Here is a 23483-nt window from a genome sequence, read left to right as displayed (position 1 = left end):
AAGTTGTATTAGGTGATCATCGAGAATGTTCTATGGCTGATATACTTTGTATTGGTATGTTATAAGAACTCTTGTCATTAAAATTTGAAAAATTGAGTACTGTGCAATTCAACTGTTGATGTAGTCCAGTAAGATTTATATATACAGCGAGACAGGGTTTGATTTTAGAGCAGTTGGTGGTGACACCTCTCTCGTCTATGCACGTTATATGGTTGTTATCTGTAAAGAAAAGCTAATATGAGTATAGCGTGCGTATGAAGGAATGTGTATGAAATGAAAAGAGTACTTACTATTGTTGCTGTGAAGGTTGTGTACCGATATGTTTGGAGACTTGTTGTGTTCTGCTACGAGTACGTCTGGGGCTCATGTTAGCTGTGTGGAGGGATGTAGGTGGAGGGGAAGGAGGAGTGGCTACTGTCGAGGTAGTGGCGGGGTTAGGTTTGTGATTCGTCGGTTTGTTATGACGTGTGTTTACTAATTTGAGATAGTCGTTCTTTATTGCAGGAATGGCTTTATCAAAGATGATGCTGGTTTTCTCTGTAATGTCGTTAATGTTATGATTGGGGTTAGCGTATTGATCCAGAGAAATATATTTTACTTCCATTTCTCATTAGACATCCGGATGCTCTAACGTAACACCTTTGTAATTTTTTTTGCTAGTTGCTTTACGTCGCACCGACACAGATAGGTCTTATGGCGACGATGGGATAGGAAAGGCCTAGGAGTTGGAAGGAAGCGGCCGTGGCCTTAATTAAGGTACTGCCCCAGCATTTGCCTGGTGTGAAAATGGGAAACCACGGAAAACCATCTTCAGGGCTGCCGATCGTGGGGCTCGAACCCACGATCTCCCAGATGCAAGCTCACAGCCGCACTCCTTTGTAATTATGTCTAATGACTGTAAATATTGTGTGCTAGCTGATGATGGCCAAGAGAGGCCGAAACCGGTACTAGTGCAATAATTCATTCACATTAAATAGTATTGATCGGTGGAACATTTTTCTTGTCTATTACATACCACTTAATCGAGCAGCTCGTCTCCTTTCTCCCAAATCTTCCCAGCCCAAACTTTGCAACATTTTTGTAACGCTACTCTTTTGTCGGAAATCACCCAGAACAAATCGAGCTGCTTTTCTTTGGATTTTTTCCAGTTCTTGAATCAAGTAATCCTGGTGAGGGTCCCATACACTGGAACCATACTCTAGTTGGGGTCTTACCAGAGGCTTATATGCCCTCTCCTTTACATCCTTACTACAACCCCTAAATACCCTCATAACCACGTGCAGAGATCTGTACCCTGTATTAACAATCATATTTATGTGATTACCCCAATGAAGGTCTTTTCTTATTTTAACACCTAGGTACTTACAATGATCCCCAAAAGGAACTTTCACCCCATCAACGCAGTAATTAAAACTGAGAGGATTTTTCCTATTTGTGAACTCACAACCTGACTTTTAACTCCGTTTATCATCATACCATTGCCCACCGTCCTTCTCACAACACTATCGAGGTCACCCTGCAGCCTCTCAAAAAACACACACACACACACACACACACACTCTCTCTCTCTCTCTCTCTCTCTCTTTATCTGTATTTTCTCCTCCAGTTTGCCTTGAACTTCAATACTGAGGTTTTGTATGTGAAGTCCTTTACCTTTGTTGCTGTAAAAACCTAAATATGCCCCCTCTGCAACCCCTGTACCTTAGATTTGATAAAAATAATTTGCAGCTCAGTTCTTTCCCCATTTGTCTTGAAAACAAGATTTCACAAATTTTTGTGCCGCCATTTTCCCGTTATGTTGTGAAAACCAAATGAGCCCCTTTTAACCTCCAGTCCCCTTTAGTCCATAATAGTAATTTTTAGCCTAATTTCTTCCCCCCTTTTACCTTGAACTCAAATACAGATTTCCCAAAGTTATATGCCACAGTTTTCCCATATTGCTGTGAAAATTAAAATCAGCCCCCACTAAACCCCTCTTCCCCTTGAGTTAATAAAAATAATTTTCAGCGTAGTCTCTTTCCCCTTTTATCTCAAATTTAAATGTAGAGTTTCACAAATTTATGTGCTGCAGTTTTCCCATATTGCTGTTAAAAACAAAATGAGCCCCCTCTAAAACTCCTGTCCCTTTGAGTTCCTAAATCTAATTTTCAGCTTAGTTTCTTCCCCCTTTTATCTTGAAATTAAATGCTGAGTTTCACCAATATATGAGCACAGCCATTCGATATGGCAACCTTGTAGTCATAAGAGTAGTACTGTTTTCTTAACATGGAATTACCTATAGAACCAGTCCTTCACAATCCTGGCAATTGTGGCATGGCTTATTATCTTCTTGGAATTGGCCATCACCGTCAGGGAGCACTGTTGACATGAACGGATGGACTGGTTCCCAGTAACATCCATATACAGGATAGCTATTTGGAATTGACATACTAGAATAATTGGCCCCAGTAAGTCCCCGGTTCATACTACCTCTCTGCCTGACCGTGAAATCATGTGCCATAGCCTCTGATAGAAATCAGTGTAGACATGTTTGGTCATCGACATGATGAACCAGGAATCTAGATTCATCAGAAAAGGTGACCTTTTTCCTATCATCCACAGTCCAGTGACGATTATTATACTGTGCCCACCTTGTGTGCTGCTTTCGGTGAAGTGTAGTCAACTGGGCCGTCAACTCCAGAGTCCAATGTGCAGCAGTGTTCGATGTACCATGAGCTGGGAATCATTGGCCTGGTCGTCACTGTTGTACATTTTGGCGATTTCTCAAAGTGTGGCCCCATGGTCAGGCTGAACAAGGCACAACAACCTCCGCTGGCCTCTAACATCGAGTCTGAAAACATGCAGTCGCTTGCCCATTGTTGGATAACTTCGATAACGTGCTCACAACTGCAGCATGAGATCAGCCTGCACGCCATGCTGTTTCAGAGATGTTGGTACCAAGCTTCCCTGCCATCACAATTTGCCCTCTATCAGACGTGCATTCTCGGCTGCTTTTCTGATTCTGATGCCGGAGACACTACTAATAGCAAGCCTGTAGACCCGCCCTATATACATGCTACCATCACGTCACGTGTTACTCTCTAGATGTTCCCAGGTTGAGGCAGTCATAATGCAGTCGCTCATCAGTGTATATGTCCTTCTCTTCTAAGATAGTCATCAGTTTCGTGTTATTTATTTAATCTCTTGTATACTTTTATATCTTTCATTTCATGTCCGTTATCTGAACGTTCCTTATGATTTTTTTCTTTGTTATTTTTGTCTATTGAGTACTACATTGTCTAAATTGACCACCTGCTTAATTAATTTGAAAAATTTATCACATGTTGAACACTGGAAGTCCAAGTTATTCGAATTGGGCAAAATAAAAAAATATTATATATGGACAAACCACTCTACTTTTGGGAATTATCTATTGCGGTTGTGGAATAGCCTAGTGATAAACCATTCTTCAGACTAGTGGCATTGAGACCATTTGCTTAAATAGTTCATATTTAAATGACTTTCAGCTGTCACTCCTGTCGCCTCTACTGGCATGTCAGTATAGGCCTACACTCTGGAATGTGATTGGCCATAGTTTGACTAGTTGTTACTGAGGAGCAGTGTGTTCCAGTTTGTCATGTTGATGCTTCAGCCAGCATACCTATTGTCTAATTTTATTTGGTTTATTTTGTATTTTACAGGAGATAAATAAAAATCTCAACTATCCTTTAATTGACATAAGGGAACGAGAAAAAGAGAAACTAAGAAAAGTCCTAATTTATGGTGGAGAATTTGGTTTTGGTGAAAACAGTACTGAACCACAGGTAGTACAATTTTGAGTTCTAAGGAAGTGGATAGTAATTACTTGAATATATGTAGTTTTATTTTCAATGTGACTATTTCCTTAATGGACACACTGTGCTCCATTTGTCACAACTAATACATGTAATGAGGTATATAAAGATAAGATAAATTGGTAAGGATAGAAATTGTCTTTATATCAATGTCATGCTTATTTCTGGTAATATTTGTTCTGTATAGCTGTGGTACATTTTTAGTGTTTATGCCATATGAAATGAGAAAATGCTGTACAAAAGAAGACTACAAATTCAAGCACTTAACTCTGCTTTATGCATAAGTAATTTTTCACCTTTCTCCTGGCTTTCCAATACCTAGATATACTCCAAGTTGCAGTAATTTTTTCAAGAATATTTCTCGTTTCTCATAACATAAACTGGAATGGCTGCTGTCGTTGTGTGTGGATTTTTCTTTTTCTTCTCATATGTGATATTTGCTTTTCCAGTCACTAATTCATTACTCACTGGTATAAAGAGAATTTCTATCCCTATTCTATGTGTTTACAAAATTGGTCCTGAAGGAAACAGTGTTTAGGAAATTGGTCCTGCAGAAAACAGTTTGAAATTAATGAAATTGTAATAATACAAATTACTGTTCATGTGTCAATTTTATAATTTAAGATGTTTTTAGTATGGTTCAGCTATTGAGTACAGTAGTACTATATGCTGTACTCGCTATAGAGGACTTCTACTGTAGTTTCAACAGACTGAAAAACATTACAGTAATAAAATTAAATGGGAACAACTTATGGGTCCACCTTTTCAATACAAAACAATGGTTGAATTACAACATTTTAACTAATAATTAGGACTAGTTTCAACACCAATTTTTTCATCATCTTCAGCCAAAAATTGAGAACAGACATAGGCACATATATAATAACCATACAAGGTAATGCACTAGAACAATGTAACTATGTTTAAAATGATTGAAATGGGCTGAGAGTTAAAATGAGTGGACATGAATTAGGAGAAATTTGGCAACACTGAGTTAAAATGCTAATGTTCATTCTATAACAACATGTAACATTTTAAAATAGTTTGCATATTGAAATCATTAAGAACCTGAGAGTTCGAATTTCCATCACAAAATGTTCGATAGATGTTTTTTCACTTAGGCCCTATGAGTATGAGATTCTTCAGTCTTGAGTTAAAAGCATGATATTCATTCTTATGACAAAACATAACACTTTAAAACCTATTTTCTGCAAGTCTAATAGGAACTTGAGTTTCCGGGTTCGACTTTGCATTACCAATTATCTATATATATAAAGTAGCTTGTCCTGACTGACTGACTGACTGACTGACTGACTGACTGATTCATCATCGCCGAGCCAAAACTACTGGACATAAAGAAATGAAATTTTGAGGATATATTCATATTAAGATGTAGGTGCTCACTAAGAGGATTTTTGGATATTCCGTCGCTAAGGGGGTGAAATTTTAAAATGAGTGTGTCTATATCTCAAAACTTTAAAAGTTTACAGATGTGAAAATTGGTATTTAGAATCTTCTTTAAAAATAAGGAAACGCATATTTTTTTGTTTTCAGAAAACCCCAATAGGAGGGGTGAAAAAGGGGTTGAATGCCTTTAATCAGGATACCGGTACTTGTATCTCAGAAACTGAAGATATTGCAGACCTCAAAATTGGTACTTTTGATCTCTTTCAAAAATAAAGAAACACATATTTTTTTGTTTTTTGAAAATCCAATTAATGCGAGGGTGAAAAGGGGGGTGAATTTTTAAAATGAGTGCATCTATATCTCAAAAGTTTTAAAGTTTAGAGATGTAATAATTGGTATTTAAAATCTTCATTAATAATAAAGGAACACGTGTTTTTTTTGTTTTAGGAAAATCCCAATAAGAGGGGAGAAAAGGGGTGAAAAAGAGGTAGAATGCCTTTAAAGAGATTAATTATATCTTAGAAACTGAAGATATTACAGACCTGAAAATTGGTGTTTGGGATCTCCTTTAAAAATAAACGCGTATTTTTTTGTTTTTAGAAAATCCATTTAATGGTTGGGGGGGGGTGTAAAAGGGGGATGATTTTTTAATGAGTGTATCTATAGCTCAAAACTTTTAATGTTTATAGATGTAAACATTGGTATTTAGAATGTCCTTTAAAAATAAACACTTATTTTTTGTTTTTGGAAAATCCAATTAATCGGAGGGTGAAAAGGGGGTGAATTTTTAAAATGAGTGAATCTATATCTCCAAACTTTTAAAGTTTGCAGATGTAAAAATTGGTATTTAGAATCTTCATTAAAAATAAAGAAACACATACTTTTTTGTTTTCGGAAAATCGCAATAGGAGGAGTGAAAAGGGGTGAAAAAGAGGTTGAATGCCTTTAATGAGGCTACTTATATCTCAGAAACTGAAGATATTACAGACCTGAAAATTGGTGTTTGGGATCGCCTTTAAAAGTAAAGAAACACGTATTTTTTTGTTTCTGGAAAATCCAATTAAGAGGGGGTGAAAAGGGGGTAATATTTTAAAATTAGTGTATCCGTATCTCGAAACTTTTAAAGGTTATAGATGTGAAAATTGGTATTTAGAATCTCCTTTAAAAATAAAGAAACACGTATATTTTGTTTTTGGAAAATCCTAATAGTAAGGGTGGAAAAGGTTGAAAAAGGGGTTGAATGCCTTTCATGAGTCTACCTATATTTCAAAACCTGAAGATATTACAGACCTGAAAATTGGTGTTTGGGATCTCTTTTAAATATAAAGAAACATGTATTTTTTGTTTTTGGAAAATCCAATTAATGGGGGGTGAAAAGGGGGTGATTTTTTAAAATGAGTGTATCTATATCTCAAAACTTTATAGTTTACAGACGTAAAAATTGGTATTTAGAATCTCCTTTAAAAATAAAGAAACATGTATTCTTTTGTTTTTGGAAAATCCCAATAGGAAGGGTGTAAAAGGGTGAGTAATGGGTTGAATGCCTTTAATGAGGCTACTTATATTTCAGAACCTGAAGATATTACAGACCTGAAAATTGGTATTTGGGTTCTACTTTCAGGGTAAGGAAACACGTATTTTTTCGTTTTTGAAAAATCCAAATATTGGGGGGTGAAAAGGGGAGGGGGTGAATTTTTTAAAATGAGTGTGTCTACATCTAAATACTTTAAAATTTACAGATATAAAATTGGTACTTGGAATCTCCTCTAAAAATAAAGGAACACGTATTTTTTTGTTTCCTTAAATCCCAATAGGAGGGGTTTAAAAGGGTGAAAAATGGGTTGAATGCCTTTAATGAGGATACATATATCTCAGAAACGAAAGATATTACAGAACTGAAAATTTGTATATGGGATCTCCTTTAAAAATAAAGAAACACGTATTTTTAGTTTTTGGAAAATCCAATTAATGGCAGTTAAACAGGGGTGACAAAATGAGGTGAATTTTTTGAAAGACTATATCTACAGAATATCTTGGAAACGTAAAATGTTACAGACATAAAAAGTGGGTGTTTCGAATCTCCTGTAAATGTAAAGAAACATAGGTGATTTGTTTTGGGAAACTCCACTTAAGGGGAACTCAAAAGGGGTGAAATTTTAAAATGAGAATTTTTACAGTATATCTCAAAAAACTTAACATGTTACAGAAGTGAAAAATGGTATTTTTTAATCTCTATTAAACATAAAGAAACGTGTACTTTTAGTTTTCGGAAATACCACTTGGGTGGAGCGGGGGGGGGGGGTAAAAGTGACTGAAAATGGTGTTGAATTCTCTTAATTAGGCTACTGATATCTCAAAAATGAAGATGTTACAGACGTGAAATTTGATATTTAGAATCTGCTTTAAAAGTAAACAAACACGTACTGTCGGAAAATCCAATGAAGGTGGGGGAGGGGGTGAAAGAATTGAAAAATCGATTTAATTGTATGAGAATACATACATCTAATACAAACTAAAGTTGTTACGTGAAAATTTGTTTTTGGATCTCCTTTAAAAACAAAGAAAAACACGTTTTTGGGGGGAAACCATCTTGGAGGGCGGGAGTGTAAAGGAGTTGAATTCCTTTCATGAGGACACATAAATCAAAAACTGAAGGATTTTGAGTCGTGATAATTGGTATTTAGAAGATCCTTTACTATTAAAGAAACAAGTATTTTTGCGGGAAAATTCACTTGTGGGGGGGGGGGGGGGATAGTGTGAAGTGAAGTGCAAAAAGTAAATTATTTTTATGGGGATACTTATATCTCAAAGCTGATGGTAATAGACGTGAACATTGGTGTTTGGAATCTCCCTTAAACATAAAGAAACAAGCCTTCTTTTAATTTTTCTTGGGGGGGGGGGGGTGGCGGTAAATAAACTTAACGGTGGTGGGGTGTAGAAGGAGGTGAGACCAATTGATTTTACTGTTATTAATGTACTTATAAGGATCCTCCGTTGCTCAGGCGGCAGCGTGCCGGCCTCTCACAGCTGGGTTCCGTGGTTCAAATCCTGGTCACTCCATGTGTCATTCGTGCTGGACAAAACGGAGGCGGGACAGGTTTTTCTCCGGATACTCCGGTTTTCAGCCATTCCAGCAACACATAATAATAATAATAATAGTAATAATAATAATAATAATAATAATGTTCCGGACCGTCGTCAAATGTGCGGACCGCGCTGGAAACGGCTCCTGGACGGGTAATGACTAAGAATGCATCCCGGCCGCGGGTTCAGTGCCGCCAAGGCATCCAATATGACACCACGCCGGATCTCCTGAAGGATTTTATCCATATTAAAAATGATTATAGGAAAAGATGGCACAGATTTACGGACCCAACTGACCGGGAGGAATACCTGAGCCTAACCCGGGAAGTACGAAATCGATTGCTGAAAAAGAAGATTGAAAAATTGGAGGAAACGTGCCGTAAAATAATAGAAAACGAGTCAGATCGGGAATTTTGGTGGATTCTCGCAGAAAACGAGTCAGATCGCGAATTTCGGAGGATTATATATCTAAAACAATAAGCATTCAATTATAAATTTCAGTATAATACCGTAGCGAAGCACGGGTATCTTGCTAGTTTAATATAAGAAAGAAGCTTATGTCACTCCTGGGTTCGACTTTGTGTTGCAAATTATTTAATATAAGAAGGAGACATTTATTACTCTTTTTAGAATATGATGTGTATCTTCTTTAAATTAAGGATCACTTGACCCCTTTTGGCTGAAAATACAGTATTAGAATAAAATGAGGTATTCATTTCCGAACTTGAGGGTTGTGCTGTAACTTGTGATTTGAAGTTTGTCATTGTTATGTATGTAAGGTGGATGCCATATCATGTGCCAGGGTCCTCTGAGGAATTCGTAGTTCAATACAGGAAGAAGGCTGCTTCTCTACCGCACGCCACAGCACACGTTGCCAGAGGTACCTGTAATAAATGAACAACTTAACGATATTGTGCTGCAACTAATGTAACTTATAAGCTTTTCAGTCCTCCAAACATGAATATAACTCTTAGGCCCAGTTGTATAAAACATTTGATCTGAGTTTAACGAGGAAAAATGGCCGCCAGTCAAATTGAACTTCGATTTTCCGTTGTATAAACGCTAATCTAAGGTCATCTCGTCTCGATCTAAGTTCAGATTTGACTGGCGAATATTCGTCGGTTAATCTCCTTGAACCTAGATCATTATCATTCATATTAAACATTGAACTAGCCCTGAAGACTTGAGAAGTGTTTCCTTATATCGTATTTGCCTAAGAATACCGTACCTTAATAATATCGAGATGAGTAATAAATATCTTGAATGCTAGTAGTTAAATAATATTGCTAAAGATCGCTCGATTTTTCAGAAGTGAGGTTATGTGAATATCATATAAACAATAGCCTACTGCCATACCAACACGTTGTTGTTACTTAGTTTTATGATACTGCTTCAATAATTATTTTAAATTATGTTTCAAGTTTACAAAACAAAGCAACTGTGTAATATATACTGTATATTCTTTAGCAGGGATGTCAGATTATTCCGACTTTTCGTCTGATGAAGAGGAGTTGATTTTACGATGAGATCCTCGCGTCTTTCGGTACAGAAGAAATCCGATGATTGAAATGAGTGATCAAATGTTCAAAATGAGATTTCGTTTCTCGAAAGATATTGAGGAACGACTGGAACTGAAGTTAAGGGACACACTACAAAAATCTACTCAAAGAAAGTTTCCCCTGTCACCCATGTGTATGTTTTATGCCACAAGAAGTTTTCGAATGGTCGTTGGAGATCTCTTTAAATTGACAAGTTAACGGATTTCTCTTTCAACTTTGATGTCACCATATCGGTTCTTTTATTTTCTATTATATGTTTGTACCTTGATAGTGCAATATCCACCAGATCGTCCTTTTATTTCGGTGTGAAATTCGCAGAACGCTCCTTTGAAGTTCCTTCCATGTTTTTTTTTTTTTTTTTTTTTTTTTTTTGCTAGGGGCTTTACGTCGCACCGACACAGATAGGTCTTATGGCGACGATGGGATAGGAAAGGCCTAGGAGTTGGAAGGAAGCGGCCGTGGCCTTAATTAAGGTACAGCCCCAGCATTTGCCTGGTGTGAAAATGGGAAACCACGGAAAACCATTTTCAGGGCTGCCGATAGTGGGATTCGAACCTACTATCTCCCGGATGCAAGCTCACAGCCGCGCGCCTCTATGCGCACGGCCAACTCGCCCGGTCCTTCCATGTTTACTTCGCGAGATTTCAATATTATCTTCTTCTCCTTCTTCGACAGTCACGGCAGTTTCGTATTTCATTTGTTTACAGTCACGGCCAGGTCAATCCCGCCATTTATGTATTATCCAAAGGGCTGAGCTATTTCGTATTTCATTTGTTTTGCGGTGTTGCCACGTCCACTTTTTTGAACTCCGATTACATTTGAACTACGCATGTGTAAACCGAGTTCAGTTTTATACAACGCGATGAAGTCGTAATCTCAGTTCATTTTCAGAACTAAGTTCTTAATTGATCTCCAGTCAGATGTCTTTATACAACCAGGCCCTAGAGCACTATAAAATACCTGTAAAAAGTGAACAATTTTGAATTTTTACTGGTATTTTTCTTGTAAAAATGAACAATGTTGTTATTTTATAGTGTTCTGAATGTTATATTCGTATTTGTCTGAAAAGCTCAAGTTATATATAGTTTAGTAAAAGGTTGTACTACTAGTCTTAAATTAACTGAAAATAACTTATCGGTCCCTAGCCAACAATGTATACTTAACGGCAGGGGCATACATCCACAATATCACTTGCCTGTCTGAGAGTCAACTACAATACTTTGAAGCATGAGTTAGCAACTACACTAATGGAGTCTGGCATTGCCTCCACTTAGATCTGGTTTCTCATTTTCATGCTTCCTATCCAACCCCTCTTTGTCAACATTGTTCTCTTTCTGACGGTATTAAATTTGCGAGGCCTAGGGAGTCTTCAATTATGATTCTGTTCCTGGCCATACCTTTCTTTTCCAGATACCTCAGTCTTGGAAGGGTGTGACCTCTTCTTTTTCTCTTCTGGTTAGAGTTAAGAGGGGACAGTTATCTCGTATTTCCCTTTAAAACGACAATATTCACCTCCACCACACACAATTCGAAAACCATGGAAGAATTTCGGAAGATCTGCATTAAGAAATATTTATTTTGCACTGTCACAGTTCAAAAGTAATTTGTAGCAGTTGTTTGTGAGGAGCGATGAAAGTTTATCTATGAAATTCTCAATGTGTTTTGTCACCAACCAAGTTGCATTTAAGAAATTTAAATCTCAGATGACTTCATAAGATCCTATACAAGGCTGTGGACTGGCTGGTGCTCAGAGAGGCCTTCGTTGGTCGACGTATGGGTGGTGCATAGTGAGAGAGTTCTGCAGGCCACCCGGCTCACATTGTTCCTGCTGCTGATGCCCCAGGTGCTCCTTGAGTGCCCCAACCCCTTCTACAGCTACTGCCACGCAGTTGACAGGGGAAACCGCTGGGGTTGCTGAAATTGGAATCCATTTTTTCACTAACCTCAAAATTTCCAAAAATTCTTGATTACCAAAAATGCAAAAAATTGCGCACTTTCCAAAAAAAAAATTCAAAAAGGAAACGCCCCTCTCTTTAAATAGTTATTTTAACACTTATAACCACTTTGCACCAATTCTTACTATTCATACGTTAAAGTTTTCTTTCAAAATGGCGCCCGGTAATGACAACGTAGTGTTTTATTCTCCGAGTAAATTAACCGTAAAATGTGACGAAAAGTGCGGAAAATGTCGAAAATTAGTGAAAAATGGAATGTTGTGTGATTCATGTGATCGATGGTGGCATTATAAGTGCGGAAATTGCCCTAGAGACGTAAAACCTAATGAAAATGTTGACTGGATTTGTGAGCAGTGTGTTCGGAATGTTGTTGTTGGGGACGGCGTTGACGAAGCACCGAAAACAGTCGATGAGGAATATAAAAGTGCATTAGAAATTATAAACATTCTAAAAAAGGACAATGAGACTCTTAAAGTTGAAAATCAAGAATTAAAAGAAAGACTGCGATCGCTAGAATTTGGGACTGACCATTCTTCGAGTGATATACCGGTACAAGTAACAAACTCGAGCACGTGGTGTCAAGTAGTTCGTGGATGGCCGGCTAAGAAGAAATCTACAACTGAATTTCCGGAAATAAACATTAGAAATAGGTTTTCTGCCCTAAATAATTTAATCCTGGAAGAAAGTGATCGCGCGCGTGAAACCAAATCATCACGATCCGTTGCCGTGCCGAGTTAAAAATTTAGGCCTAGAATTCAGATTCTAGACCCAGTTAGGCCTAAATCAGCGAAGGTAGCTGTGTTTGGTGATAGCCAAGGAAGGGGAATTGCGGGAGTGATTAACGACGAGAATATAGCAGCAACCGGAGAAATATATCCAGGAGCTTCTATCAGCAGTGTTGTGGAAAACGTAGAAGCAGCAACTAGGAACTTCGGGAGCGGCGATGCTGTGCTTATCATCGGTGGGACGAACGACGTAGCTCGCGACGACGCCAAGAATGTAAGATCACAACTTAAACATACACTAGGGAAGCTGACCCACACTAACGTTTTTGTAGTGAACGTGCCCCACAGGCATAATTTGAGTAGAGACTCGTGTGTGAACATTGAAGTGGACAAGGTCAATACAGATATTGTTAAAATTTGTAAACATTTTCGGAATACTCAGGTTATTGAATGCAGCAGTTTTGAGAGATACTGTTATACAAAACATGGCCTCCATCTAAACAATTCAGGTAAACGAAAGATAGCAAATATTGTTCTAGATTTTATTAATCTTAAGATATGTGCTGTAAAACAGGCAACTCCCTTGAGTTATAATACTGACCAGGAAAACTAGTAGAAAGAGCCAGCTGTACTTCAAGCTGGCTCAGCCAACTAGAAAAAGAAACTCAGGATAGTAAGGAATTTCAAGTTACCCAATTGCAACAGTCAAGTTTTAGGGAGGAAGGAGGTCTGAGATTGCTCTTGGTAAACTGTCAAAGTGTAGTAAATAAACAATTAAAATTCGGTACATTGATGGAATCTTATGAGACTGATGTGGTGATAGGAGTGGAATCGTGGTTGAAAGAAGGGGTGGGTAATAGAGAAGTATTTCCAGAAGGGTACACAGTCTATCGTAGAGACCGAGGAGATAAAAAGGGAGGGGGGGTGTTTATTCTGGTGAAGGAAACTTACTGTTCACATGAATGGTTTACCGATGAAAGGGATGAAATATTAGGGATAAAATTAGTTTGTGATAATATGAAGGAGGTGGGAATTATAGGAACATACAGGCCTGGAAGAGAGGAAAGAGACATGGAAATCTTTGAAAAAATAATAGATTATACTCATAAAAACAATAATAATGATATGGTAATAATTGGGGGAGATCTAAATTTGCCTGAAGTTGAATGGAAAGGAGCTGCAAGTGAAGCCCATGAACAGAAACTGGCAAATAAGTTAATTTGGGATTGAGGATTTACACAAGTAGTACAAGAACCGACTCGTCTCAATAACTTACTAGATGTATTCTTGGTTAAACCATGGGAAATTGTTGATAAAACTGAGGTAATTGAAGGAATAGGAGACCATAAGGCTGTAATAATGGATGTAGGACTCGTACCAAAAAGGCTTAATAAGAGGGTTACACAAGACGAGAAATTGTACAGAAAAACTAAAGTTGATGAATTTGGGACTTACCTTAAATCACAATTCAGTTGTTGGATAAGTGAAGGGAGTAACGTGGATACACTTTGGGCTAAATTTAAAGGAATTATTTGGGAAGGAGAGAAGAGATTTGTACCTGTTAAGAAGGGTAAAATGACCTCAGACCCTGTTTATTATACAAGGGAAATAAGAAAATTAAAAAGAAAATGTAGAATAGTAAACAGGAAAATCAAAGAGGGTAGGGAGAGTAGAGAAACTAGAAAACAGCTAATGAGGGAACTGAATAGAGTGAAAAAGGAAGCAAAAGAGAATTATATGAATGGCATACTTCAAAAGGGTAATGACCACAAAGGGAAATGGAAAAAGCTGTATTCATATATCAGGAATCAAAAAGGAAAAGGAGTCCAAATTCCTACAATGGTGGGAGAAGGGGGTGAACACTATTTAACAGATAACTTACTGAGAAAGCAAACCTATTTAGTAGGGGATTTAGAGATTCAGTAGATGACTGTCAAGAGTTGGAAACCGAAACAGAAGATAGAGAGGGAGAGAGACAGAGGGAAACAAGAAGCTTCTCATTCACAAACGAAGATATTTTCAGAGAAATCCAACTGCTTCAGCAAGGAAAAGCTGCAGGAAGTGATCAAATTACTGGGGAGGTATTAAAGACAATGGGGTGGTACATAGTGCCTTATTTAAAATTTCTCTTTGACTATGTCATAAATAATAGTGTAATACCAAAGGAATGGAAGGAATCTATAATAATACCAATTTATAAAGGAAAGGGTGATAAAAGGAAACCAGAGAACTACAGACCAATCAGCCTGACCAGTATAGTTTGTAAAATTCTGGAGAGTTTAACTCTCTTGGAGCCAGGCGGTACTGCGAGCGTCCGCCCTTTAAATTGCCAGAGCCGATGAGATCGGCCTTTAAATATCCGTGCGGAAGTTGCCAGAGCCGATTACATCGGCCGGCTGAAAATTCTGTGATATACATACTTTTTTGGCAGTCTATAGTGACGTGCATACTTTTGTGACAACCTGTAGTAAATGGGCTACAAGATATTGTGTGCCTGACCTTGCTTTGGAATTTCTAAGAGGGTGTTCTAGCTTTCACAAGAGTTGTTTCCTGTGTTTAGAAATACCGCTAACCGGTCAGTACAAGATTGCTCCTTGCAGTGAGTGGATTCTTGACAGCAGAATGGCAAGTAGTTCACGTGATATATTTTCAGCAGGTATTGATGACGATAAATTAATGGAATATTTGGAACAATGCGAAGTGAACGCGGATGATTTATCGGATAGCGATAGTGAATTTAGTTCAGAGAGTAGTGATGAAATTATACCAGACACGCCCCCGGGATCACCACAGCTAAAGAAGAGGCGTTTATTTGTTTCTAATGGCAGTAAGGCTACTGTGAATACTGTTGTTGATGAAACTAGTGATGACGAAGATGATGATGATGATGATGTCTCTGGAGAACATTTTGTGGAAATTTCTCCCAGTGAACCTGACAACGTCCCTCAGTCTCCTGTTTCGTTCATGGAACTTCCTGGACCTAAACATGCCCCTGCGCCTGATTCTCCGCCCATATCATACTTCAATTTATTTTTCACTTTTTCTCTGCTAAACCTTATAGTCACCGAGACCAGTCGCTATGCTGACCAACTCCTTACTTGTAATGAACTGTCACCTAATTCCCGCTCTCGATGTTGGAGACGCACTACAATTGACGAAATAAGGGCGTTCATAGCTGTCATCATGAATATGGGACTAATAAGAAAACCTACCATTGTTTCGTACTGGAGTACTGTAGACCATTTCATTACCCCTTGGTTTGGTGAAATGTTCTCAAGGAATAGGTTTCAGCTTATTTTGAAATTTTTTCATTTAGTTGACAACAGTAAGCTTTCTCCTCCTGGCTCTCCAAACTACGATCCCTGTGCTCGATTCCAGCCTCTTGTAGATCATGCTAATAGGCTATTTAGACCTCATTATACTCCTCATCAGCAACTTTCCATAGACGAAAGTTTAGTTGGAACTAAATGCCATACACAACTACTCCAATACATGCCGAATAAGCACCATCACAAGTGGGGGATAAAATTTTGGATGTTGTGTGATGCAGTTAGTAAGTATTGTGTTGGTTTTTATACCTACCGAGGAGCAAGATCCACTGAAGACAGAAACGAAATCAGAATTAATGGACTGGCCTACACTGTAGCGACCAAACTCATGTCCCTAGGGAATTATTTTATGAAAGGTTTTCACGTTTACGCAGATAATTATTTTACGTCAATCCCCCTTGCAAAACATTTATACTCACTTGGAACATTTATTACCGGCACTATACGAAGAAACAGGAAGGGACTACCAGATGCTGTGAAAAAGCCATTTAAATTAGTTTGTAATAAATATTTCAGACAGGGGCCAATTTTACTAGTGGGATCCAAACAGAAAAAATCTCAGAAAAATCAGGTGGTGCTTATAAGTACACGCGGAGCTGCAATAGAAACAGAAGTGCCTGCAACTGCTAGAAACATTAATCAACCCAAGAAGAAACCTAACGTGATCTTAGACTATAATCGTTATATGGGTGGCATTGATACAAATGACATGATGGTGTATTTTTATTTAGATGAATGTAGAACTTTGAAATTCTGGAAAAAAGTTGCATTCAATATAATTTCGAGAATAGTCTTAAATGCTTATTTGATGTATTTAGAAAACTGTAACGGAAAGAAAATGACTAGGCTCCAGTTCTACTCCAGTATAATTGAATCTCTGAGTACTGAATGGTTTGAGAATAGACAAAAGATTATCACGAATATTCCCGTGTGTGGCGTAAAACTTTTGTCAGGTACATTAGAAAGACGGTGCGTTGTATGTAGCTCTCCGCAACAGAGAAAGAGGTCGCGAACTGTGTGCATCAAGTGCGATAAAGGCCTGCATACTAAATGTGCAGCTCTTCATAAATGCCCTAAATAAACAAAATATATTTAAACTTCTACTTGAACAAAAAACAGAGATTTTATATGACGTTGCGTTACGCTTTCTATTGTTCCTATTAGTGTTAGTGATAAGTGATTAGTGTTAGTGATAAGTGATTAGTGTTAGTGTAAATAACCTTAAGTGCTTCAACAGTGGTCTCAAACTTTGAACAACATTATATAGCGGTGACGAGTCTTCTTATCAAAAATTTTCGGTGAGTAAATTTATTTTGTCATTTTCCTTCTTTTTTTACTAGTGACATAGTAAATTTGTGTTTGCATTTTTTGTTTTTCTTTTTCTCGTTCAGAGCAATTATTCTGTTCATAAATGAATTTTCTATCATTACGTAAATGCCGGTCCCCACGGGTCAAGTGTAGTGTGCCTGCCTCTCACTCGGAGGTCATGGGTTCGATTCCCGGACAGGTGAACGGTTTTTACCTGGGTCTGAGTGTTGGTTCGAGGTCCACTCAAACTAAGTGATGACAATCGAGGAGAGATCTTAGGCTAAGAGAGCTACCTTGGTCTAGAAAACCATGAATAATGAACGAGAGAATTCGTCTCACTGACCATGCGTCACCTCGTAAACTGCAGGTCTTCGGACTGAGCAGCGGTCGCTTAGTAGACCAAGGCCCATCAGGGCTTTAGTGCCATAGATGTTTTAATTACGCATATTGTATTGTACTGTATTGTAAGATGTTTTTAAAAATAGATACTGAAACAGAAAACTAGAAAAGGGGATTTCCGATAAAATAAAAACTATAATCTCAACTATAATTTTTTACTTTTTAATAACTCAGAACTATTTTTATACAATCTACACCACATATATAAAATTTATCTTAAGTGTTTGCCATACATCGATATATACATGAATGTTATCGGTGAGTAAAATTGTCTTATTTTCATTAGGGACATACGTTTGAATTTTAATTTTTTATATTTTTATTTTTCGCGTTCAAAATAATTATTTTATAGAATTATATTTGGAAATAAATTCTGCATTTAGTCGTATATTCTTTTGTATCGTAGATGATATTTTCAAAGTAGATATTGAGAGAGAAAGTGCAAAAATGTTTTTCTCTTCCTAAAAGTAAACGTTATCGACAACCATAATATCAACAATAATACTTTTTAATTATTTATATCACTCTAAATCAGTTGTTCATTTTATGTAGTCGACTTGTAGAAAATTTCTTGCCGGTATTTGAAATACACCGGTAGATATACGCGAATGTTAAAATGCACGTAATTCTACTAAAAACGGCCTGGCACTTTACAGTAGTAGAGTGCAGGCGGAGCTCTGGCCTCTTCCAGCTGCTAGTGAGCGGCCGATCAGATCGGCTCCTGGCTCCAAGAGGGTTAATATCGAAGTACATCAGAGGCATATGTGATGATAAAAATTGGTTCATGAAGAGCCAGTATGGATTTAGAAAGAAATTTTCTTGTGAGGCACAACTGGTCGGATTTCAGCAGGACATATCAGATCATTTGGATTCAGGAGGTCATTTAGATTGCATAGCCATAGATCTTTCCAAAGCCTTTGATAGAGTGGAACATGGAATATTATTAAAGAAAGTGGAGGGAATAGGATTGGACGTAAGGGTTACACGTTGGATAAAAGCATTTCTAAATTCAAGGGTTCAGAAAGTCAAAGTAGGAAATAATGTATCTCAGGAAGAGAAAGTTTGGAAGGGAATTGCACAGGGTAGTATAATCGGTCCGTTACTTTTCTTAATATACGCAAATGATTTAGGGAACAATATAACATCAAAAATAAGATCGTATGCAGATGACATAATTGTTTATAGAGAAATAAACAACATTGAGGATTGTTCAGAATTACAAAGGGACCTTGAAAGTATCCAACAATGGGTTGAAGAAAATAATATGAAGGTTAATGGAGGCAAATCAACTGTTACAACTTTTACAAACAGGAGCTTTAAAACTGAATTTGAATATACTTTGGATGAGGTAGTTATCCCAAAAGATGGCAAGTGCAAATACTTAGGTGTGAGATTTGAAAGTAATTTGCACTGGAAGGGTCATATTGATGACATTGTTGGGAAAGCATACAGATCATTACATGTCATAATGAGGCTACTTAAAGGATGCACCAAAGAATTAAAAGAAAAAAGTTACTTGAGTATGGTTCGTCCATTATTGGAATATGCAAACAGTGTTTGGGATCCTCACCAAGAATACCTAATAAAAGAAATAGATAGTGTGCAGAGGAAAGCAGCAAGATTTGTAACAGGGGATTTCAGGAGAAAGAGTAGTGTATCAGAAATGTTAAAGGAACTTGGGTGGGAAACTTTAAGTAAGAGAAGGGAGAAAACTAGACTTACAGGATTATATAGAGCCTATACAGGAGAAGAAGCATGGGGAGATATCCGTGAGAGGCTTCAGTTGGAAAATAATTATATCGGCAGGACTGACCACAAATATAAAATTAGAAGGAATTTTAGCAGAAGCTATTGGGGTAAATTTTCATTCATTGGGAAGGGTGTGAAGGAGTGGAACAGTTTACCAGGGGTAGTGTTTGATCCTTTTCCAAAATCTGTACAGATATTCAAGAAGAGAATAAACAGCAACAGAGAAAATAAATGAAGTGTTAGAGGGCATTCGACCGGTGCAGGTTATTGTAAATAAAAAAAAAATGTGTGTGAATAAATTAATTCCATCCCCTGGTCTAAGGAGTTTGGACAGCCAAAGTAGGGGACTGCCTGTAGGGGTGAAGTACAGTGGGGACTTCGAGGGCCCTGGGACCGCTACGGTAGCTGTGAAGGCCCTTCAGGAACTCTGAAAAGTGGTGGCAAAAGGGGCTCTGGTTAAGACGCAGCAGGTCGTTATGCTACTTAGGATCCAGAAAGGGTAAAAAAAAATAGTAAATATATAAATGCAATGTAAATATTAATGTTATACCAGTTTTATAGTATCATTTGAAGCAATTCCACATACTGTATATCAGTTGACTATATTTGTAAGTAGTACAGGAGATATTATAATTAGAATTTTGTAAACAATATAAGTTTATTAAGGATGAGCTGTGTGTTTAATAGAAAACATTGTTAGCGTAAATTGTATAATATTGTATTATAGGAAAAATTTTCTTCTCTTGTTAATTTAATATTTAGTGTTTGACAATAATGTATTTTAGTGTACCATTTGCCACCGAGGTAGACACCTCATTTGCAAATAAAGAGATTTTGATTTTTGATTTGATCTATGAGATATTGCCTGTTGCTGTGTCCGACTGTATTGCATATATGCTCTACTCTTTATCATGGCGATATAGAGGAGGCTGGCACTGGTGTATGCGTAACGCCATTGTGCTGCAACTAAAGCCAGCCATTCCAAGAGCAGTCATATAAATCAGTGTTGTGGTAATCTTATCTGGCCAGGGTGAGTTGAGCTTGGAGGGATTGGGTGAACTGGTAGACCACAAGGAATGAATTTCATAGTTAGTCCGTAATGTCAACCTTAACAAGTTAAGCGTTCTTAATGGTTGAGTAACTCCACCTTTACAATACTGTACATTTTTTTTCTATTTAAAAAGGGATATGTTTAGTCTCTCTTATAGGAGACATAATCAGCCTTAATATAATTATAATAAAAAATGCATAATATTCCTGATAACAATCTGAAACAATGACTTATCTAGTGTTCTCCCTAGGACCTTTTTAATCGATGCACCGCCCTGTCGTTTTTACAGACCGCCCGGCTAATGTAACCTAGATGTGTGCCAGTTACATAATATGAATACATATTTGAGTCATTGGGTGCTCCAAATTAACAAGCAAATACTGTAAAACTGTTAATTTAAATGATATATCATTATCGTCAGCATAATTGCATCGGTGACATCGGAGATCAAATGTTTAGCTTGACAACCACATAGTGTCGTGCACAAGCGTGGTCTGGAATCGCATGCGAGCCCTCTATTCCGCATGATGTCACAAATCCGTATGGCAGTCCACATGTTCCCAGCAACTGAGTGGTAGGCCTAAGTCCGCTGTTACATGGTTTGGAACGAGCAATAGAACACTAGAAATTCAAAATATATTGTTATGTCTTGTTCGTGATAATAACACTAAAATAGTTCAGTTTTGCAGTTAATGTTTACCTGTCTGATATTGTTAATGCCCTGAGAGGAATTAATTGGACTTTTTTTCAAATTGAAGTTTTACGTAGTATTCCCCGTCCGGCTACTCATTCCTGCCACCCAGCTGACAAACATTTCAGGGGAGAACACTGCTTATCCATAAATCTAAGAGTCAATATGACTCAGTCAAATCATAATACCAATATAAATGGTCCGTTATTGGACATTATAAATTTTCCAGCTAACTCATTCCTCGTTGGCAGCGTTTTGCCTATTCCATTCCCTATGGGAATCAACATCTATATCATCTGATGGCCAAGCAGGCATCAATTTTTGATAATGAGACAGTCTCTCATAGTGCATTGGCACTGCCGATGGCTACAATTAGCCTACGCAGTGACCTCTACGGTATGCACTAGTCAGCGTCTTGGTAGGTATGCTAGTTACCAACTGATGAGCCCAGCCTAGCACACGAGGGCGAAACGCTGGCAACCAGGAATGAGTTAGCTGGAAAATTTATAATGTCCAATAACAGACCATTTATATTGGTATTATAAATTTACTCATTCGGAACAAATATTTCAGATTCCCTACGGGAATCAACATCTATATCATCAGTCAAATCAAGCGTAAAAATAACTGAAAGCCGTTCATATTGTTAAAAAGATCTTGTTATGAAATGATTATGTCATGAAGGTAGACTGCTGGAAATTGTAAGTTGCATTGAATCATTGTTCAGAAAGATGTTTCCTACGTCACAAATCGCAGTTAAGTATGGTTGTGGTCGCACAGAAACAACGCGTGTCGAAACAAAATGGTGCTTACTGCGACACAGGACATTGTTACCTATTTACAGAATAGTCCATTTTTTTTGTCCATAGATGAAAGCAATGATATTAATTCCAAGTTGTATCCCATAATGGTTACTTTTTATGATGCTGCTCGAGTATTATAAGTACTGTTTTATCGGTACCAGCATTGGAAGGAGATTCGACATGACGTAACATAGGAAAGCTGCTATTGTCGCAGTTGGAATTAGGAACTGCACAGCATTCTGTTTAGACAATGCTGCTGTTATAATTGGCCGGAAAAATGGAGGTCTAGCAGTTTTGAAAGCTCATCAGGATATTTTAGGTATTGGTTGCAGCTGACATCTAAATAACTTAGCTACTGAAAAAGCTGCAACTTAATAATTAAAATTGATGAGATTCTTGGTGATATTTTCTATTACTTGGCAAAGAGTGCCAAAAGAAAAGAACATCTTCAGAAATTTCACAGTATACATGGAAAAGAAACAAAGAAGTTGTTGAAGCATGTGTGCACAAGATGGTTATCCCTAGCCAGGTGTTTAAATGGATTATTAGAACAGTGGGATCCACTTTTTTTCATTTTTAAGGATCAGGTGGTAGTGTGTGCTCCAAATATTTCTCCCAGTTTTTTTTTTTTTTTTCACTATTCCCAAAGCAGGATACAGTATATCTGATGACAAACAATTGAAGAGTGTTTGTGGTTTTCCCTCCTCCTCCTCCTCCTCCTCCTCCTCCTAGTCTTCTGCCAAAAGAATGGCATGTTCTTCCAAATGTGACTCACCTGTTCTCAATAATGTGAATCCCACCACATCTCATGGAGAAAAGCTGTTCGTTTCTTTCCTCTGAATTAAAGCATTGTGTACCTTTTTACATGTGACTATCCCATCATTTGATAAGATCAATACAGTCCTTCAGAGTGCTTCCCCATATATCAGTGTACTTTTTTGAATTAATGATGGATCTATTGAAACAGATGCTCATCAGTTTTTTCAAGCCAAGTGTAGTTAAGCCGTCTGCATTGCTCAATTTCCAGTATCACCCAGTCAAGAATAAGAAGGAGGATGAAGAATTGGTAATTGGCATTAAAACCTCAAACTTGGTTAAGGCGCTACAAGGTGAAGAAAAATTTATGTTTTTCTCATCAGAAATTATTTCTGTGCAGTCTGTGATTCCATGGTTAACAAGTTCCCTTTTAAGAATGATGTGCTAAAACATGCGCAGTTTGCTAAACTTGATGCTATTGAAGAAGCACAGTTTTCTTCTGTTAGTTTCTTTTTGGAGAAGTGTCCTGTTATTTTGTATAAAAGGGAAAATGAAATAAGAGACGGCGCTGTGTATGAACTCCAAAGCCAGTTTGTGGCTCTTCAAATTTACGACTTGTGTTGTAAGCAACCAAGCTACAAATGATTGAAAATGAGCACAGTTGTTGAATATCTGTGGAGTTGATGGACATTATAAATATGACAGGATCTCTAGATTCATGTTGTCTGTCCTTACCACATCTCATAGTAATGCAGAGTGTGAACAAATTAAGAAGAGAAGAGATTAAGAAGAACAGGACCCAGTTCACGTCATCGATGTCGAGTGGATCTCTGG

The 23483-nt window shown here is 37.5% G+C and overlaps 1 protein-coding gene across 1 annotated transcript in view; it reads left to right on the top strand.

Annotated features, from left to right (window-relative positions):
- The window catches only part of LOC136863501 (uncharacterized), a 69086-nt gene that overhangs the window by 17531 nt on the left and 28072 nt on the right, over positions 1 to 23483 (top strand). Inside the window, exon 3 of the mRNA XM_068225967.1 lies at positions 3681 to 3803. Coding sequence (XP_068082068.1) covers positions 3681 to 3803 — 123 coding nt within the window. The remainder of the gene's footprint in view (positions 1 to 3680; positions 3804 to 23483) is intronic.

This window comes from Anabrus simplex, chromosome 2 (assembly GCF_040414725.1).
Source record: "Anabrus simplex isolate iqAnaSimp1 chromosome 2, ASM4041472v1, whole genome shotgun sequence".
NCBI classification, from domain to species: domain Eukaryota; kingdom Metazoa; phylum Arthropoda; class Insecta; order Orthoptera; family Tettigoniidae; genus Anabrus; species Anabrus simplex.
Note: the sequence above shows the minus strand (reverse complement) of the source record. Positions and strands in the feature narration are given on the sequence as shown.